At 33.3% G+C, this 11,394-nt stretch overlaps 1 protein-coding gene across 3 annotated transcripts; it reads left to right on the top strand.

Moving 5' to 3' along the window:
• The first annotated feature begins 3,819 nt into the window (after positions 1–3,819).
• Positions 3,820–8,811, top strand: LOC108339014 (transcription factor MYB33). 3 transcript variants are annotated; one of them, XM_017576149.2, is made up of 5 exons: positions 3,820–4,183; positions 4,274–4,358; positions 5,563–5,933; positions 6,965–7,964; positions 8,218–8,811. In XM_017576149.2, exons 3-5 carry the CDS (start codon positions 5,580–5,582, stop codon positions 8,529–8,531), a joined length of 1,668 nt encoding a protein of 555 aa, XP_017431638.2. In that variant the 5' UTR covers positions 3,820–4,183; positions 4,274–4,358; positions 5,563–5,579; the 3' UTR covers positions 8,532–8,811. The 3 variants fall into 3 exon arrangements, with proteins under 3 accessions (XP_017431638.2, XP_017431639.2, XP_017431637.2); XM_017576150.2 differs by having other exon boundaries at positions 3,820–4,099; positions 4,253–4,358; XM_017576148.2 differs by having other exon boundaries at positions 3,820–4,358.
• The last annotated feature ends 2,583 nt before the right edge of the window (positions 8,812–11,394 follow it).

Genomic DNA, 11,394 nt, shown 5'->3' on the forward strand with positions numbered 1-11,394 from the left:
CGAGTGTAACCCTTTCCTCGTGTGCAAGGACTAGAGAGGGTTGGATGTCTCGCCCAATGACTTCGGCTCGTGTGACTATAGTGCTCGATGGGTGCACCTAACTGAAGTTTTTACTCGTAATTCCTTGAGGAGTTGGGGAGATAGGTCTGAAGTTGCGATGGAAGACGACTCGAATCGCCCTATTTTGCGAAACAGGTTTTGTACGACAAAAAACAAGGAAACAACAGAAGCTTGTGAGAATGATCTAAGTCATTGTTTCGAATACCGTGATGTATTGTGATGTTATGACTATGATAGTCTGGGTGGTGATGATCTAGGTTATGAGTTGAATAATGTAATGTATTGTAAGGTTATGACTAGGATAGTCCATGTTATGATGTTTTTGACATTGAAATTATACGCTATGTTATGTTCTTAGTTACTCACTCTTTCCTTTTGTGGTTGTGGTTCCACCTGCAATGATCGTACTTGTCCTTTTGTGGTTGTGGTTCCACCTGCAATGATCGTACTTGTATGGGAGTAGATGGTGTTGCAGATAAGGCAGGACAGGAGTAGCGCGACGAGAGATATGGGATCAGCTGTTGGGAATTTTATTATATTTAAAGTATTTTATATTTTTGAATAATGAATTTTAATAATTGTAAGGTTTGAATTTTATATTGTAATACGTTCGGACATCTCACGTTTTATTTGCTTCCATGATTTTATATAAACGTTTATAAGTGATGGTATTTAAATGAAAAAAAATTGGCATAAATTTTGGATCTTATTATTTACAAGTGGCACTCCATTAGGGGTGTTACACGTGGTCTTGTGGATGCTCATGGTGATATTCATCATGGAGATATTCATGATGATGAGTTCATGATGGGGATATTCATGATGAAGGTACAGAGGTTGATGATCGTGATGACGATGATGCTCTATAGGGTGTGATGGCAACCCCTTTAGAGACTTCCCATCCAAAGAAGTATCAACTTAAGACTAAGAAAGGGAAGTTGAATAAACAAAAGGATCTTTTCTTTCTAAGCCTTAGAATGTTTACTTTACTAATCCATTCACATTGTTTTGTAGGACAAAATAAGGCTTGGAAACCATAGCCAATCAACCAAAGAAGCTTGGTGAGCTAAGGGAAGCAAATAAGGTAAAGAAAGGAAGAAAGAAAGTGCTTTCTGGATTGGAAAACCAAAGCTGATATACAGGATATGACCAGCCAAGCAAACCAGCATTTCCACTTTCTTTTAAAGCATGTTTTCCATATTTTCCACGTGAAAAACAATAAATCGTGTAGCTTCTTCACTTGAGAACGTTTCAAATGTGTTTCACCTGGAAAACACAACCCATGCTGGCCACCTTCATCAACACATGTACATTGGCAACTTCTTTTGCACGTTTCAGAGGCTTCTCTTACTCTATAAAAGAGAGCTTCTCCTTCTTGTAAAAGTAACTTGAGTGATATAGTGAATTGTTGCCAAATTGGATTTCCAGCCACTTCTCTCGGGTTCATTGCATTGTGCCACTTTAACACACTTATCCTCTAGACTTCACTTACACACTTCCAAACACCGAAACACATTTTCACAAACACGTTGCATGCACTAGATCAACCATCAACTTCTTCCATTCCACTGCCACTTTCTGGTTCGAGGAGCTGCTCATTCTTGAAGATTGGAGCTGCTTCTATTAGGGTGCTACGTTGTTAGTGATTGGGATATGAACATGGTGTTGTTAGCATAAGTCATGATGAGTGGATATACCGATGATATGTGTGAATTAAGTTCATGATGAAATCGAGTATCAAGGGATCACTACGATTTTGCATTTGATGATGAAACTTAATGATTCTTTGTGTAGTTAATGTTGCAGATGAGGTTGCATGTGATGTTATGTATTGTTATTTGTTAATCATATCTTGTATTGTTATGATTGGTGTTATTAGTAGCTTACCTCGTACTTGTTTGTGTTTATGTTTGTTATTGGAATTATCAGCGATGATCGTATAATATATTATACGTGAGTAGATGATGTTGTAGATGTACCAAAGGCATGATGGATTCGTGAGATAATGGGAAAAATTCAAGTTTTTTTAAAAGTTCTTTTGTTAGAATTTTGAGACAATATAATTCAGAATTATCTTTATTCCTTTAAATATTTTAATTCGTGAATAATGTAATTTAGACATTGCTTTTGGAACGTATATGATTTTCAATTATTTTCACACATTTAAATATTGGAGTTTTTGAAAAATATGTTTCCACACTAGGAAAGATTTTGAAATGTTCGGTTTTTGTAACAACTCGACACACCCTGAATTTGGGGCATTACATCGAACGCCTTCATCAAAGTTGTTATGCGCTCTTACCACCTTTGCCTTATGAAGTTGTGGATCTGCTCCCTTTTTCATCATGCATGGTGGCACGTCTCGCAACGATTCAGAGCATTAGACTCTTTTTCCTCTTTTAGGTTCATCGTGTGTGGTCGCATGTCCTATCTCCTCTTGAGAAAGCTATTTAGAGTATCAAAGTTACTTTTTTTTCTTTTTCATGTGCCTTGATCGAGAATCTTGGATTTATTTAAAAACTTAAATTGTTAAATATTAGTTTATTTGTATTTCTAGGGTTAATAATGTAACATTTAGTTTTTATGTTTACTAAAATTAATTTTAAAAGTATAAAAGTTAAAATTTCAAGGATTATTTTATAAGTTAAAATTTTAACTATAGTAATTTATTTTACAAAGCTCATAATTGATCTAAATTTTAATTTTTGTTTACTTTTTCTCTAAAATTATGTGATTACTTCTCATTACTTTTTCAATAAGAGAACGTAATTTAGAAAACAATAAAGTTTAGGATAATTTGATCTGATCAAATTATATTTTTGAGTATATTTTATTTTTTCTTAGATCTTAAATTTATCTTCTTTAGTGTGGTTTGTATGCAGTGAGTTCTGTATCTACATGTGATATTTGAACTTAATAGATTAATCTATACTAATTTAGGTCCGTACTTATATGTTTTATTTGTGAATTAGGTTTCATAGGAGCAAGTTAGGAATGCTTACATTTTGAGTTATTTCCTAGGAGAGCATATAAAGTGACGTTGCAAAAGCTAGACTGTAATTGATTCTATATTTTATGTATTTACGAGTTTGTTGTGATCTTTTTTTTAAAAAAAAAAAGTTAGGTGTTTTATTTATTTGTATTTATTAAAATGTATAGAGATATACATTTATTAAAAAATTAGAAAAAATATGAATATTATTTACTAAAATAAGCAATGAGTATATCTATTTTAACAGTAAAGAAAGTACGAATGTAATTTAGTATGATTTTAAGAGAAGTAAATATAATTTACATTTTAAGAGAAGTATATCTCTCTTGCATTCCTTACCTTCTTAATGCAATACGTCATGCTCTTTCATAATTTTTTTAATTCCTTAAATAACAGTGGAATATTATATATTAAGATCTTTATTTGTGCAATTTACTTTTTCTTTACACATAGTCTTATGAAAACTTATTGATTATTTACATGATAGTACAAAATTTAGAGTTTTTTATCTTTATAATATACTACGACATACATAAATTATCAAATCACAACCAAATAAATTAATGATGAAAGAGGAGAAATTTGAAATTATACTTCTTCCAAAAAAAAAATTCTAAAACCGATTAAAGTGTGTGGCACATTAATTAGAAACCTCTTTCATTATTCGTAGTGCAAACACCCATTAACTAATAAATTAATGAAGAATAAAAGCATTAAGGTATAAAATTGATGCAAGAAAGGGAGAACTGAATAAGGAAGAGTACAAAACACACACAACATTGGTTTTAGAAAACATTGAAATTGAAGAAGTGAAAGGGGGTGTAGTGTGTGGGCGCTACTACCGTTTCGTTCCCTTTCTCTCTCCTACTTCCTCTCTTCACTCCCCATCACACTTTCTCTCTCTACACACATCCTAATGTGATGTCGTTCTGATCTTCAATTTCCATTTTCCTATTCTTCTTCCCAATTCACGCTTCGCTTTTCCCCAATTCTAATCATACTTCCAATTCTCAGATTTTACGATTCTGCCCCTCGCTCCGATCCGAGGTTTGTCTCCCAGGGCTCCTCAAAATCAAACACAAAACACGAATACGAGTTAAACGCGTCGTATTGTGACCTTCGTCGCTTTCGGTAACAACGTGACTGAATTTGGAATTAATTTCGTGTCTTTTTGTTTGTTTGTTTTGATTTCGGGAACAGGGTTTTCACTGTTTCATTCAGCTTCCGAGCTCAATTGGCGCTCCTATATTCGCCGCGCGCAAAACGAGTCGTTTTGGATTCTAGTGTTGCGTCGCGTCGTATTCAGGTATCGTCTCGTAGCGTTTCTGTTTTATTTTATTTTTATTTTATAGTTTTTCTGCCCTTCTTGTTTTGTTTTCTTGCTGCCCTTAATTTGTGTGGTGGGATTTTCCGATCCATTGTTAAATATTCACGTTAAAATCAAAAGAATTACACGTTCTTTGATATTGTAAAGAATTACAGACAAATACTGTCACAATCAGAAACCCCAACAAACTTTGAAAGACAGAATCGCAGTTCGTAATAGATAACGAAAGTATATAAATGTATTTTCCGTTTAATTTTTATTTTTCTCAATATTGTAATAACTGGTCAGAATCGCAGTTTTTTTTTAAACATTTGGCTTAATTAATAACAAAGTATTAAATGAAAAAAGTTTCATTTTTTTAATCTTTGCTTGGGTTATTATCAGTTAATTTGCTAATTTTGTAATAAATGGTCAGAGTCGATGATTGTTTTTGAAGCTTGGGCTTAATAATTGACGGAAGTATTATATGCATTTACTCTTTGCTTGCTTGGGTTGTTAATTATATATTGTCATAAATGTGTACTTTGTTGTGGTGACCGGATTTGGGGTGTTGGGTTGGTGGGAAGAATGAATTCTGTAATAAGTGTGCATGCTTGGTCTTTGTGGGTTTTGAGGGATGAAAATTATGCTGTGTTTTTTCGTGTGCAATGATCACGTGATAAGTGATTGGGTATATTTGATTCCTGATCGGGTATTATGGGTAAGCATGATTAGTATCGTGCTTAAGTGGATTGTGATGGGTTATTTCGCTTTTTATTGGGTCTGGAAAATTTGCATTTCAATATTCAGTGCAGAGCATCATTAAATACTCGGAGTCAGGTTTTGATGAAGTAGAGAAACTTTGCTATTGGGTATTTATGCTTTTACTACTTTACCCGATATAATATGATGCTTGTGATTATTTTCATTTCAATTTATTTACTGTTGTAATTCCTTTTTAGCTTTTAAAGTGTCTTCATCATAAAGAACATTCCTTGTTTTCTGTGTCGTGTGAATCATTTTATGGAATTCGGCTCGTTTTATCTTGATGAGGTTCGATGCTCCTTCCCCTGTGCAAAAGAGATATCTGAAAGTAAAGGAATAAAAATAAAGGGATGTGGAGCAGGGACTTTTCTTGGTTTTACACTTTTTCAATTCTGTAAATTTTAAGGATTTCCTTCGTGGTTGTGAAATATTTGGGCAGGAATTATAAAATATAAGATGGGACGAGTGAATAATGAAATTGAGGATGAAGTGCTTCCCAGTGATGTGAGTGCAGCACAGTCAAATGGTGAGAGTTATGAAGGAAGTACCAGTGTTGTTCTGAAGAAAGGGCCGTGGACATCAACTGAAGATGATATTTTGGTGGATTATGTCAACAAAAATGGGGAGGGGAATTGGAATGCAGTTCAGAAGCACACAGGGTTATTACGTTGTGGAAAAAGTTGTCGGCTTCGATGGGCTAATCACCTAAGGCCAAATTTAAAGAAAGGGGCGTTTACTGCAGAAGAAGAGCGGTTCATTGCTGAACTTCATGCCAAAATGGGAAACAAATGGGCACGCATGGCAGCACATGTAAGCATTTTTTATATAATTTGTTTATATGCCTTGTGTATGTAGTTGTAATTTTTTCTCTGAGGTTTTTCTTGAAATATTTGAATTCTATTCTTTATTAGTGATGTCACCGCTGTAATGTCTAGTATTGTATCGAGGAAGTTCCATCTGGAGAGTTATCTGCAAATAGATTATAATCTGACGTAGGGGTCTACTCTAACCAATGTGGTAGAATACAGTTTACATGTCTTTTGTTAGATTCCCAATTTTATAACATCGCTCATTCTGTTTAACTGTTATTTAACGGTGTAATAAGTTTGTATGTTAACCTTTTGGCAATATAAAGTCTTACAATATCTTGTAAGCTTTTTTCTGGATATTATCGGGCATGTTAAGGAAGTTGAATAACCATTATTGGTAACATGGGAGACATTTATTTCAGCGCAGTTGTTAATTTTATGTGTTTGTAAGTGATTTGTAATTCTATTACATCTACAACTTCAATTTCAAATTATGTTAGTAATAATCTTACATATTAACGTAATAGAATGCGTCATGGTAACTGTTCATTTTTAAGGGTTAGAAGGTTGCCCGTGTCACATTCTATTGGATGTTGTTGGATTTGTGCCCCTTGACCAGGAAAAAAGAGAGTCTAATATTATCATGCCAAAATAGAGAAAAGACAATTGTATTAATATAGTAAACTTGTTCAGTTGATAATGGATAAGTGCGAACTTCATCATCTACGTTAATCATAGTGAACTGGACTGTAACTCATTCATTTTTGGGATTAAATTAATTGCAAAGAAACTCATTGCTTTTGCTTTTTCTTAATTCTCACGGCTTTCAAAATTGAGGGGTTTAAATTATTCAAGCTTCATGAGTAAATATCTTAGTATTTTTCTATTGGAACATTTGAAGTATGGCCATCATTCAATGCGTCTAAGTTTTTATTATTGTCGCAATCAGTTTCTTCTACAATTGTTTCCTCTCAATATTATAAGCCCTTTTTCCTCAATCTGTTATAAACGTTTAATTTCTTTTGCCTGTAGTTGCCTGGTCGCACCGATAATGAAATAAAGAATTATTGGAACACCCGGATCAAGAGGCGTCAGCGGGCTGGGTTGCCACTTTACCCTCCAGAAGTGTCTTTGCAAGGTTTTCAAGAGAGTCAGCGTAACCAAAGCAATGGTGGACTTAATGGTGGCAATAGAATGCATCTTGATATGTTGCAGAAAAATAGTTATGAGATACATGGTGCTATATTTGATAGTCTGAAGGATAATCAGGGAATCTTACCTTATGCACCTAAGTTTTCCGATGTTTCTGTTTGTGGCAATATGCTGAAAGGTCTTGATTCTTCTTCTCAATATTGTAGCGTTATGCCACCAGCATCACCTAAGAACAAGCGTCTTAGAGAGTCAACAATACCGTTTAATGGTTCCAAGGATAAGAAAAACAATGGTCTATATCCATTTTGTCAAAATCGGGACAATAATTCTGATAAGATTGCACACTCATTTGGAATGCAAGCACTCCTTGATCCTGGTCCCTCCTCACACAACTCAATGTGTTTCAGCCATTCACTTTCAAATGGCAATTCCTCTACTTCTAAGCCAACTTTTGAGGCTGTGAAGTTGGAGCTCCCTTCACTCCAATATCCAGAACTTCATTTAGGTAGCTGGGGTACATCTCCCCCACCTCCCATGCTCGAGTCAGTTGATGATTTCTTTCAGTCTCATACACCAATTAGTACACTCGAGTCAGATTGTTCTTCTCCACAAAATAGTGGCCTGCTGGATGCCTTACTTTATCAGGCAAAGACTCTGAGCAGTTCAAGGAACCATTGTTCTGACAAAGGTTCAAATTCTTCTACTGCAACCCCTGGTGACAGAGGTGACAACTCTGCTTTGAATGTGTACGAGACAGAATGGGAAGATTACGCTGACCCTGTATCTCCCTTTGGTGCGACTTCAATATTGAATGAGTGCCCTGCTCTTATAGGCAGTGAGAATTCATTGGACGAACAGCTATCTCTCCAGACATTTACTGGTTAGTAATTTTCAATGTGCTATGGGGAATAATTATTGAGAACATTTCACATTTTATAAATCTTCACACACTTCTTTGGCATAATCTGAAATTTCTTAATTATTTTGGAGATTTCATGTTATAGTATGAGTCCTTAGGTACTTGGTAATACTTATTTTATATGTTAGAGACGGTACATCACTTTGAATTCATTTATCAGTTTTAATGAAACGACGCATGTTAGGTTTTCCTTAATTCCTTAATTCATGTGCAGGCAATATTCCAAAATTAGAGTTTGTTGATCAGGTTTGGACTCCTGACAATGAAAATCAAACCTTGTCCTTCTTGAATATCACTCGTCCAGACTTATTGTTTGCTTCAGATTGGCATGAGCTAGGTTTTGGGCATGGCAAGAACCAGGCCATCACAACTGATACAACAACGACCCTTCTTGGAGACGATTTTGCCGCTGACCATAAGCATATGACTTCTGGAACTTCTCAGTCAAGTCAGGTGTGGGGTTTTGGTTCTTGTGCATCGGCAGCCAATAATATGCATGCCCTCTGTCACCTATCCGATCTTGGTTAAGAACACTTCATAGATGTGTGATTCTTTTAACAAGATTGTCCAATGTCAATATTTTCTGGACTGAAGAAGATTTTATGAGTGTGATTTATAGTACCAACAAAAGGGTCAGACTAATGCTTTCTTATGGCTTTGTCAATTCTTTTTGGGTGTTGCATGCATTGTATACCATCATGAATCTTGTGGACATAAATGCTTTTGCAGATTCTGATTAAATTGTTTAACTGCATTGCAGTTGAAACATTGGAATGCATATGGTTGGATGGGTTAAGAATGTTTTACATTTCTTTGCTTATGTTTTTTGTTTGAGCGGATAATTTATCATTTATCCGTATTATTAGGCCAAAAATTATTAATCTGTCTGAAAATATCTTAAGTTTCATTTATATTTTTGGGTCATGGCTAACTTGCAAAGTCTTAAAAATTGGTACATGATAAAAAAAATTGGCATGTCGCCTTTATCATTTAAGCAAAAATTTTCTTAATTCGTTCATCGTTTAGCTGGCTCATAATGATAGAACTTGGTTGTTATCTAGCTAACAACATTATCTATGTTCCTCTTATAATAAAATAGTTTAAACTGTTGAATTAAATTTCTGTGACCAAACTCTTTATTACGTGATGTAATATTCCTTCTTCATAATATTTTTCAAGGTAATAAGATCGGCGAACTAATTACTACTTGTGTCTATCAAATGTTAGTATCTTTTTATCCATTATAAATTAATATGAAGTATCAAATATAGAATGAATACGTACCTCTTACTGTTATTACTATTATTTTTTAGAAATGAAAGACTTTTTTTCCCTCATCAGTCAAGAAAAGGATCAGACAAAAAATAATTAGGTTTAAATACAACTTTACTCCTTATTTTAGTTTATTTTGTTAATTTTGGTTATATTTTTTTTTCAGATCTCATTTTTTATTAATTTTGATTAATTTGATTATTTTTGTTAATTGTTTAAATTGTTAATGAAATATGAAATATGAATAATTGTGTCACGTGTCAATTTGTAGTTTTACTAATTTTGTTAATTTTGTTAATTTTTATTAATTTAGAAAAAGTTATTCATGTATAAATTGTATTATGTGTGTCATCACATGTCTAAGTTAGTATCATTGTCACATGTGAGTGCTTTATATTTAATTAAATCACAATTTTTGTTAATTTTATTTAATTAAGTCTTAATTTTTGTTAATTTTATTCAATTTAGTTCTAATTTTGTTTCTAAATTTTATATTAAATATTACCTTTTCATTAAATATTTCTTTAATTATTTTTGAATTAATTATGATTATATTATTGGAATATAATTATTAATTTATGTTTGATTTATAAAATAATGTAATATTTAACCGATATAAATCAATAAATAATTTATACCTTTTCTAGGATTATTAGGTATATAAAAAGATTTTCTATATCTATTTTGATTGCAACCGGTATAAAGATATTTTATTTTATTACAATATTGTCATCGCATCTCTTTTCATACATGTTTTTATTATAACTAATATAGAAAAGTTTTTCATATTTACAAAACTGTCATCACACCATATTCCATATCTAGTGAATTTTAATAGGTATAAAAAATCACTATAAAAGTTATATTTTATGCTATTGAAGAATTAAAAACCAATTCAGAATTTGGTTTGAGAAACAACTTGGTTCTAAATTTCGGCAATATTTAAGGCCTGAAGGTGGGAAGTTAAGGAAGGTTTAAGGTTAAAACTACAAAGGGTATAAGCCATGAAGTGTATCAGGAAGGAAATTTTGTAGTGAGAGGCTAAGATGAGGCAGAACATTAAAGATAGTTAGGCAAGGTAGAGTTTTCTAAGTAGGAAGGAAAAATAGTTTTTTTGATGATAATGAAGCATACTAAGAGTTATATATCCAGATCAAAATTAGTAGGAGGTAGTTAGATCTTGTCGGCAATAGCACCATTCAAAGTCAAGAATAGAAGGAAGGTTCTAAGTTAAGTGGCTCACATAAGAGAAAAGTTTGATCTTGATTGAACATGAGTTTGAGGATTTCAAGTGCCAAAGGGAGAAGTACATCATTAAGATTGTTCTTGTAAGGAAGTGTAGATAATAATGCCAAAACACAGTCAAAGGTAAAAAGAAGAGAAAAGATTTGGAGTAGTTGGAAGGGTGTTTGCAATATTTAGTGTTGAAGTTGTTAGCATAAATGGACATGTTCAACATGTATGTTACATAAATGGTGGTTGTGTTAAGCATTCTGGTTTGGTTGGAGCAACATACTCATTTATGTTATATACATGTGTAAACGAGTTAGATTGTATACAAAAGGAGTTAGAGTTTAAGAGGGTGGTTTTGTCACAACTTCAATCGGCGAAAGACTACTTTGGGGTGTGACGTGCCTCATGGTGGTCAAAGGACCTATAAAGTCAATTTGATGTGTTTCCTTTGAAAGTTTGGACATAATCTCATGAATGAAATGGTTTCCTCCCAATCTCATTTTGGCATATTGTGGTACCAAAGAAGTGTTGTCCTTGTTCGAAAGGCTAACTCAGTGGTTGCACATCGAGTGTAAATCAAGCTAAAAGGAAAAGGTAAAGTGTTATGTGGATGAGTGTTGTCTAGTAAAGGTCAATGAAGAACAAACACAAGGGATCACAATGGTGAAAGATTTTTTAGATGTGTTTCGAAACAAATACTAGGACTACCACCTAGAAATGGTGAGGTTCACTATTTGAAGCAAAACCAATGTCAATAGTTCCTTATTAGATAATTTCTATTGAGAAAGTGGAGTAGAAGAAATAGATGAAGGAGTTGTTAGAATGATAATGGTATAATCTTGTGTGTCATTATAGTATCTGGAAGGTTGGTAAATCTTAAGGAGAA

Source organism: Vigna angularis, chromosome 5 (assembly GCF_016808095.1).
Source record: "Vigna angularis cultivar LongXiaoDou No.4 chromosome 5, ASM1680809v1, whole genome shotgun sequence".
Classification (NCBI taxonomy): Eukaryota; Viridiplantae; Streptophyta; class Magnoliopsida; order Fabales; family Fabaceae; genus Vigna; species Vigna angularis.

Excerpts from the sequence above, each read along its gene's own strand:
- LOC108339014 (XM_017576148.2), top strand. The coding sequence starts at position 5,580 with ATGGGACGAGTGAATAATGAAATTGAGGATGAAGTGCTTCCCAGTGAT. Across the intron at positions 5,934-6,964 it reads GGGCACGCATGGCAGCACAT|TTGCCTGGTCGCACCGATAA; the intron begins GTAAGCATTTTT and ends TTTTGCCTGTAG. Across the intron at positions 7,965-8,217 it reads ATCTCTCCAGACATTTACTG|GCAATATTCCAAAATTAGAG; the intron begins GTTAGTAATTTT and ends ATTCATGTGCAG.